The 8,953-nt window shown below is 37.3% G+C and overlaps 1 protein-coding gene across 2 annotated transcripts; it reads left to right on the top strand.

Moving 5' to 3' along the window:
* Positions 1–2,277: 2,277 nt before the first annotated feature.
* Positions 2,278–8,568, top strand: ecm1b (extracellular matrix protein 1b). Of its 2 annotated transcripts, none has more exons than XR_011177913.1 (11): positions 2,278–2,552; positions 3,291–3,347; positions 3,586–3,648; positions 3,781–3,837; positions 3,972–4,007; positions 4,126–4,406; positions 5,206–5,411; positions 6,303–6,591; positions 6,672–6,871; positions 7,167–7,229; positions 7,414–7,439. XR_011177913.1 is itself a non-coding variant. In XM_069142800.1 (11 exons), the coding sequence occupies exons 1-11, from the start codon at positions 2,483–2,485 to the stop codon at positions 7,594–7,596; spliced, it is 1,530 nt and encodes a 509-aa protein (XP_068998901.1). In that variant the 5' UTR covers positions 2,284–2,482; the 3' UTR covers positions 7,597–8,568. The 2 variants fall into 2 exon arrangements, 1 of the variants encoding a protein (XP_068998901.1); XM_069142800.1 differs by having other exon boundaries at positions 2,284–2,552; positions 7,142–7,229; positions 7,414–8,568.
* Positions 8,569–8,953: the final 385 nt, after the last annotated feature.

The raw sequence follows: 8,953 nt of genomic DNA, 5'->3' as shown, positions 1-8,953 counted from the left end.
CATAGCTGGAAGTGATGGTTCTTCATTCTCTGTATGAACATCCGGACAAAGTCTTTATTTAAGAAACTGCAGCCACAGCAATTAACAAAAAGGAAATATTAGTCATTGTGGATGACTTTGGCCGTGGTCTGCACAAAGTTGACATCAGGGTGATATAGACAAAAACTGTTGCTAACCATGTTGAAGCAAATTAAAAGGCTCTGAGTCAAATGGGTGTGGTTAATATTGTTCTCCAAAAATCCACTTAGAAGTTAAATGCTGCTCCAGTCAAAGCTATATGTCTTTAAATCGTTCTTCTCCTTCTGTGTTCAGATTTTGGCTGAAGAAAACTTTCTAAGCAACTGTTATGCAGTGGTTTTTGGTTTCATGTCTTGTGATTGATGTCCAGTAAACAATTCTCACAATGTTCTTTCTCTTTTATTGAACAGAAAACAGCCACAGTTCAACTTTATTTATTTATTTGATATTTTTTGCTTTTGTGCTACAGTTTATTTGCTGCCCTGGACCTCTCAAGTCCACTGAAACTTTAATTGTGACTTGCATGTAACTTTACCCACAACTCCTGCACATAATTTGACCAGACAAAAACAGTTTCCAGCAGTGTTACAGCCTGACTGCAAGAAAGAAAAGGCTGCATCTGATTTTCTCAAAGCTTTCATGATAGGATGTGGACCACCAGAGTAGGGAGAGGGAGTGTGTTTCAACCTAGTCAAGGATCATTTGTCATTCTTTAATCTCTGACCTCTCAGAGGAATTTCCATAGGCCTACTTCTGCGAAGCTTTTGGATCCTCAACACTATCACCATCAAGCCAAACCTTTAATGCTGATATCTACTGTATATGAAGGGAAAGAGCTGTGGGCCAAGCAGTGAAAGCAGGATAATACTCAAAGTTTTTGGAGAGCAATTAGTGAAAACTGTGCTTACAACTGCAGAGGGAGTTTTTGTCTGATCTGATTTGTCTTTTTGTGGGAGGAGCCGTGTAGAGGTCACAGTCAGTCTTTAAAACACGAATTGCCAAAGCCACGATAACCCTGGAGACCAACTCAGCGTGCGGTTAAAAAAGAATTTAAGGACTTTCATATCACTCATGATGAACAAACAATGAATTGCAAACAAAGTGGTTTAGATGGACAAAATTCACATAACGTTTAAGTATCACAGCGTTATCCTAATAATCATATGTAACACGGATCCAGTAGTCAACCTTTTTTAAAATGTTTTCAAAAAGACATGTTTTAAAGTATTAAAAGGATCACTTTACTTATTGTATACTTATTTGTATTGAGATCAGTTTACTCGTCATCTATTCATCACGCTGTCAAACCAGTTGTATAACGTGGATTTTGCCAAACAGCAACAAAATGTGTGCATTTCTTACAGGTAGGCTATGACCTAGTGTTTCCTTGACCCATACTTTTAGTAAAATGTTGATATCTTAGACTAGATCTTAACTGTAACTATTATTTGTTCAAATGTGTCTCTTTTCAGTCCCGAACCTTGTGGGAGTGAAATACTAGATCACACATACCCTTATGATCTCACACTACAGCTGAGATTAGGTAAAGTTGTATCCCAGGTATCAGTCATTTATTTATTTAAGTAGGCTATATATGAAGACAACAAACAGTTTTATTGGTCATGAAGAAAACATTGATAAATGATAAGGACAAGCCTTGGTATTGGAAAATGAAAGTTTGTGATACAAAGATCTCCACAACCTTGATAAATAGGGCACAATAAAATATTTGTTGAAGGGAAAATACAGTTTAGGATAAAAGTAGATTGTTTTATTACTTAGAAATTAACAGACATTAATTTAAAATTGGATAGGATATTATAGCAATGATCACACGCAGCCTAAATTTACTGTTTGTAGAAATCAACTAAATATTTACAATAAGAAATACTAATCTTTTGAATCACTTAGGCTGTTTGATAAAATCCAGTATGAATTCCAAGATGTATTTTAGTAGGCTTTATGTAGCCTGTTCTGTACTGACTTAGTTAAGTATTTCAACATGATGATTAAAGCACCCAAAACTTAAACTCAGGGCAATGATTCACGAGTAAATGCTTACAGATGACAAGCACCTTGATGAAATAAAAATAAAGACAAGATCATGTTCGTACATGCACTCTGGATCAGCAACCTTGTAAAGAAAAAGAGACTGTAATTTCCCATTAAACAGCACTCAGATTTGAGTGGCTCACCAATGAGTCATGTGGAAAAACTTCCCTCCCTCCCTCTTTTCCTCACTCCGCCTCAAACCCCACAACAACCATAAAAAGTGTTTGTTCGGTTGCAGGGTTTTGCAATGTTTCAGACGGACAGTACAGCAGCTTCTGTTGGACCAATTACGGACTCTTCCTGCGCGCTGCCCCGCTGAGCGTGTTTCTCTGGTCGGCCTCTGCTACTCTGCCAGGACACACAGCTGCAGCAGCGGGACAAACGGTACAGGACACAAACGATCCACTGCAAAATGGGCTGGTCATGGGCTCTAGTCTGCTCCGGCGTTTTGGTCTTGGTTTTACTGAGCGCAGCATCCAAAGGTCAGTGAGCTGCAGTTTTTTCGCTCCTTTTTGTCGTTGATCTGCCAGATATTATTGTTTGCTTCTCGGCTGATGGCCAGGCTCCATGTTTGTTGGTCTCAGCTGCGTCAGCGGACATACTTTTATGTTGCACATAACTGCCCTGATGAGACTGTCTCCACTTTATGCACTTCCACTTCATTTTTTTTTTTAAAGTAACATATTACTGTAGTACAATTATTACATTTATTTTATAGATTTTACACATAAGTCAACATGATACTTTTTTTTTTTTTTTTTTTGTATACAATGCACAGGCAAGTAGTTTGCAAAATAGTAAACGTTACCTTCAACACAATATTGTATTTTTCCGATGTCTAATAAAGTAGGATAACATTGACAGGGAACTCTGTGTTTCTATAAGTAGGCTGCTTTATATTTTACAACTATAAGTACATTGGTGGGTAAGGCTTCTTTTAAAGTAACTTTACCTCTTTATCTTCTATAATATCTCATAAAGTTTTATCTTGTACATCTATTTTTCTGGAAAGCTTCCAAACTTTTACTTATGTATCTTTACAGGTGAGACTTCACCTGTAATGGAGTATTTTACTGTGGTATTACTGCTATTTCTTTAGTGAAGGATCTGAATACCTCTACCATCGCTGGCAGCCTCTATTTTGTACATAATAAAGAAGCAATGGAGAGTTGCATAACTTTGTCTCGCTCTGTGTCTCTCTGCCTCTCTGTCTTTTCCAGATGAGCGCAGGTTTGAGCAGCGTGAGGTCACCTTTGACATAGGAGAAATCGTGGAAGGTGTGTCTGTGTGTGTTTTTCTTGGTCTTTATGAAAGTGATGTACTAAATCAGTACAGTATCCTTCTAAGTTTAAGGTTAAATTTTCTTTAGGCTTTACATAAAGTGTTTATGGGAAAATTAAGGGCAAGACTATTGTTAATATAGATCAGGATTAAGTACAGAAATACTGTTTATAGAGACACATTAACATAATATTTTTGCAAATAATTGTTGTTAAAATAAAATTTGTCTTTTAGTGTTGCCACCAGGTTCAGCCATAATGCAGGAAGAGGTGACCTTTCGCGACTTCAATCGTGAAGGTACTGTTCGTCTTCTTATCTCTTTTTTGATGACCTTTCTCTGGCAAAACTGACATAACTGCATTGCAGAGCCACAGTCATATAGGTGTCCCAACTGCACTCTTTTGTTTCTTGTTTTCTCTTTTTTCACAGAGTTCAAGCAGATGCTAGAGTCTTCACCAGAATATAAGAGGAACATGAGGGAGAGAGGTGAGCAGTCATCAATCATCCATCCATCCATCCATCCATCCATCCATACATCCATACATCCATACATCCATACATCCATCCAGGGCAATGTTATACAGAAAGTACAGTTTAATGATGTGGCTTTTTTCTATTAGGGTATCCCAGACCAGGAGTCTTGACACCAAGAGGACGTATGTATCTACTTCCCTCTATTCTTTTTTTTTTTTTTTTTTTTTTTTTAAATGTACTGCATCTGTACCACTTTCTAGTGTAAAAATTAATAGTATGATTCCTGTCTTTCCATCGAAGGTCGACCAAGTTTTGGACCCCATTCTTTTGGTGGGAGTCCTATGTTTGACTATCCCGTTCAGTTTCCCCTCGGTCGACCAACGTCAGACAATCTCCAAGCCATTTGTCTCCATGGAAACCATCGTCCTCGCTATCCGAACTCTTACTTTCCTGAATCTGGTTATGGCCAGGGGAGGCGAAGGGCCGAGGCTGTCAACATGGGAGAATTCTGGTTTAGCACATGCTGCAAAGGGAACCAGACATGGGAGAGAGAAGTGACACTGTGTTGCGCCACACAGGCGGTGAGTTTTCACAAGTTATAGCCGATTCAGCAATTCTTTACTCTGTATAAATGTTTAAGGACAACATGGCATCCTGTATATTATTTTTTCTTGGTTTATTCCGTTTTGGTGGCGATTTTTTTGCCTTCAGATTTGTGTAGCAGTATCTACACACGAGTCTCAACACACATTCAGCCACCAGTGCAACATGATAAAAACACAATATATGATTTTGCATTTTAGACATAAAACTGGGTCCCGAACCAATATTATTTAATATTACAAATCAAGTTATGATTAATATTTTCCACTTAATCCTTCACGTGGTAGAAGGCTGTTATAGGTGTCATCTTATTGGCCACCTTACATTCATATTAACTTAATTTGTGAAGATATAGGCCTACCACACCCAACATTTTTTTTTTTTTATGTTTTTGAATTCCCCTGAATATAAAAAGAGCATTAAACATTCCTAACATTGCAGTTATCATGGTACTTGCATTTTTCAAACAAAGTTGAATGCCTTGGGCTCTCAGTCGATAAGCCCATTAAATGCAGCCCAGCCAGACATAACAGACAGGCCTTGGCATGAACACCAGTGAAGCTGTCAGAGGGAGGGCAATTCTTCAGTGAACTGGTGAAAGCATTATCACAACACATTCCTTGTTTGTTTATAGTCTTGAGTAAAGTGTGTCTCTTGACTGTGTAATTACGGGAAGTTAATTTACTCGTCGTGCATACTTCCTGCCAATATTTAAGGTTTTAATTCAGACATCCTGATTATTTATTACTGTATTTTTTTTTTCTGTGTTTACTCCAGTGGGAGCTGTCAGTTGAATTGTTCTGTGAGGCGGACACATCCGTAAAAGACCGTATTTATCACTGCTGCAGACTAGATGGCACTGATTTACTTAACTGCTTCAAAGAGGATGCTCCAAACCCAAACTATGAGCCAACAGAGAAGCTGCCCGTGCCATCGCTTCCCTTGAAAGTCAACTTCAGCTTTGACCTCAACACTTGCCAGCGGTAAGCAGGAAAGATAAATCAAATGAGAATCAATATTTTAAGTCATGGATATTAAAGAGGATCATTTTTGCTCCCTGGCTCAATTAGGGATTCAAAGCTTAAAGTGACTTGAGCAGTATTTATGATCTTATGCAGGGGACAAAAGTGGAAATCAGTTGCTGTAGAAGCTAGCAAAGCAAATATCTTAAAGAATATGTCTGGCAAAATTCTATGTTTCTCTTATTGTCATCAAATCCAATGAAAACAATAAAAAAATAGCAATAAACTGATCCCACTAACAAGTATACTCTGTGCGGTCAAATACAGTTTATTCCTTTGAGTAGGTAAAAACTAACATGCCCAACTTTTTTCATCCTATTTAGCCTTTTTTAATTTTTTTTATTGATATTTTAAAAGTTGTTTTATGGATTTATTTCTGAAGTATTCGCGAATGAAAAAAATACTTATAAACAGGCTAAATGGGAGCTTGAACAACAAACCAAGAACTCTAACTTAAAAAGCAGTCATGGGTTTGTAGGCTTATTAAATGCCCTGAAAACCTTTAATATTGCTTTACTAGCACTAATATTATAAGAAAGGTTTTACTGCTGTGAAAAGTTGTCATTGTGGCAATCATTTTATATTGTGTACTTGCACATATTTGGTTGTCCACAATACAGCGTCATCTGGCAAGGTGCAAGAGTTGAGCTCTGTTGAAGCATTGTGCCGGAGCCACGGGCTCATAAACAGACTGGTTTCATTCAGATCAAAGACAAAGAGCACCGGCCTTGAAAAGGAAAGGAAAGAAAGTGACTCTCAGAGAAATTGATAATAGAAATGTTTTCTGGGACTTCATATTTCAAAACCTATTTCTGTTATTGTAAATGATTCCTTCTGCCTCATACATTACAGGACAGTGATGACTCCACATAGTATCAGAACAAACAAAAAAAAGGAGCAGACGAAACCATCGACTTCCCAGAAAATTGACATCATCTTTCCTCCTGGACGACCCACTGCAGATGCCGTTGAGTCACTGTGTCGCAACCAGAAGCTTCGCCCCCTGTACAATGTCAAGTGCCTGACAGGTTCAGGATATGAATGGGTGGCTCGTCAGGCAAAGGCCATCAATCGTATAGAAAAGGGTTTCAAACGGTGCTGCAAAAAGAAGCGTGATGTGCTAAACTGTGCTGACCAGAAGGTAAAGTAAGATAAGATCTATAAACACAATATTTAGATTAACTCAATATTTTTTGATACCTGTCTTATTTTGTATTTTAGTGGCGTGAGGAACTGGATAAGTTCTGCTTGGCTGAGAACGGTGCACAGGTGGACTTCAACTGTTGTTTGGGTGACAGGGAAAATGATCGATACAACTGTTTCATGTTAATATCTCCTGACCCCCACTATAACAACACTGCTCCGAGTGATGAGTTCTCCCTCAACAAAATATGTGACACTCACAAGATCATCAAGAAGAGGTAAGACAGGACTTCCTGCATATGTCTTTGGATCTTTTTTTGTCTGTCTTCTCCATTCCCTCTTTCACTACAATTTCTGATTTTGTTTCGATGTTTTTTGTCATTGTAAAACAAATGTCAAACTTTCTAACATGCTGAAATATCTTAAATGTGCCGACAATACTTAAATTATATTCTGTGTCATGAATATTTTCATCAATCTTAGCATAATGTGTAGAATCTGTAAGCAATATAATGTTAGAGGGATAAGTAACACAGTAACTGTTTTAGATTTCCTGTTGGGTTTCCTCTCAAGACCTTTCTGAACGACTGCTGCCCCCTATCGGAAGAAGAGAGGAGTACTTGTTCTGTACAGAAGGTGAGTGGAAAAAGCATTAAAATAAAATGGATTCAGGACAAATAGAGACAAATAAAATGACAAATGTTGAGCCAATGACATGTTAAATGTAATATTTGAAAATCAAATTTTAGGAACTGTTTGCCCAAAACCGTGATATTCTTATTCTATTTTTAACTTGACTTTGTTCTCCCCATGAAAACAGCTTAATGAAATGTCAAACAACCTGTGTTCATCGAGGAAGACATCTCCACCAGCTGTCTCTCGCTGTTGCAGCATGGCTTCACAAGAAATTCCTAAGTGTATCTCCAAAATTCTCATGGATGCTATCACCAAAGCAACCAATGTCTTGCGCCAGAAGAAGAGGAAAAGGTGCCCTCTCTCCTAAACCCTTAAAACCTTTTGCTGCTGCCCCTACTGGCACTGGGCCACTCAGGGAAATGGTAAGCTGCAGCAGCAGAGATGGTTTCCAATCACTAAAGAGGGACAATTTATGCAGCACAAATCCCACTTAAAGGTCTGTAAGAGGTAAACAATAGTCAAAATGTGGGGGAAATTCTAGCTTCATCTACTACTACCACTTTACAGTTGTCTGAGATCACACACAAGAAGCATTGCTACCATTTTTAATTGAACAAGTATATTGGTAAATGCATATATTTTAAAACATACTCTTCTCTGTCACTGTACTACTATTTTTTATAGGCTGATCTTTGCCTATTTGACAATAAATGCATTTGTTTGATTCCCTCAGAGTTTCAAGATTAGTCTTCTCCGTTTATATTATTTTGTTGTTAACATCATATCTGCAACAGTTCTAATAAAAACATTTTTAAATGTTCCGTTGTGGTTGTTGTGTGATACCTTGCATGGTGGGCCTCTTCTGCTTCAGTGAGTTAAAGTTAATGTAAATGTTCTATACTTTTAAACTTTATGTAAACCATCACACAATATTGTCATACAGTGCTCTCCTATTGACCGTGAAGTGTTGTTGTTTTTGCTACTTTAGTCATTTGAATTTGGCCACAAAACATGGCAATAAGTCAAAAGCATGGATTCTGGGTAGCATTCACATCCTTAAGTGAAAGTACTGATATCGTGTTGTTCAAATATACTTTACTACAAGTAAAAATCCTGCTTTCAAAACTTTACTCGAGTAAGATTATCCATGTACTAAAAATGCTCCTTCACAGTTTTATTCCCTAAAATATATGAATTACACTATATATGATGTTTTTCGATTATTATTACTGCTGAAAATGATGATGTTGCATTTTACTGCTGTAGATGTTTGAGATTGTGCTAATTTCAATTCTGCATACATGTACTGTTGGTTAATAAAATTTATAGTGACGCATCATATCTTATAAGATTGAATCCTTTAAAATGATCTTGCTTGTATTGCTGTCCTGTGAAAACCACATATGAGCTCAGAAAAACGGTGTTGTTTTCAGCTTTGTGGCAATGCATTTTCCAGGAAATCCAAGAGGGATTTAATTAGTTGATATATCTTAACAAGTTTGTCATTTTCTCAACCAATACAAGAACACTTAATCATTCTTCTTCTTTTTTTTTTTTTTTTTTTTTTTTTTTTTAAACATTCAAAATGAACAGATTTGGAAATACATGGTTTTCGCCTGACAGGACGGGTAAAACTTTATCTTTTAGGTTAGGTTAGGTTAGGTTAGGTAGTTACTTTATTAATCCCCGAGGGGAATTTTTTTCGCTACAGCAGCATACAGAAG

The sequence above is a fragment of the Embiotoca jacksoni genome, unplaced genomic scaffold (assembly GCF_022577435.1).
Source record: "Embiotoca jacksoni isolate LCO1_2020_lvr unplaced genomic scaffold, fEmbJac1.0.p SCAF_11, whole genome shotgun sequence".
In the NCBI taxonomy this organism is placed as follows: domain Eukaryota; kingdom Metazoa; phylum Chordata; class Actinopteri; family Embiotocidae; genus Embiotoca; species Embiotoca jacksoni.
This window is presented reverse-complemented; position numbering and strand designations above follow the sequence as displayed.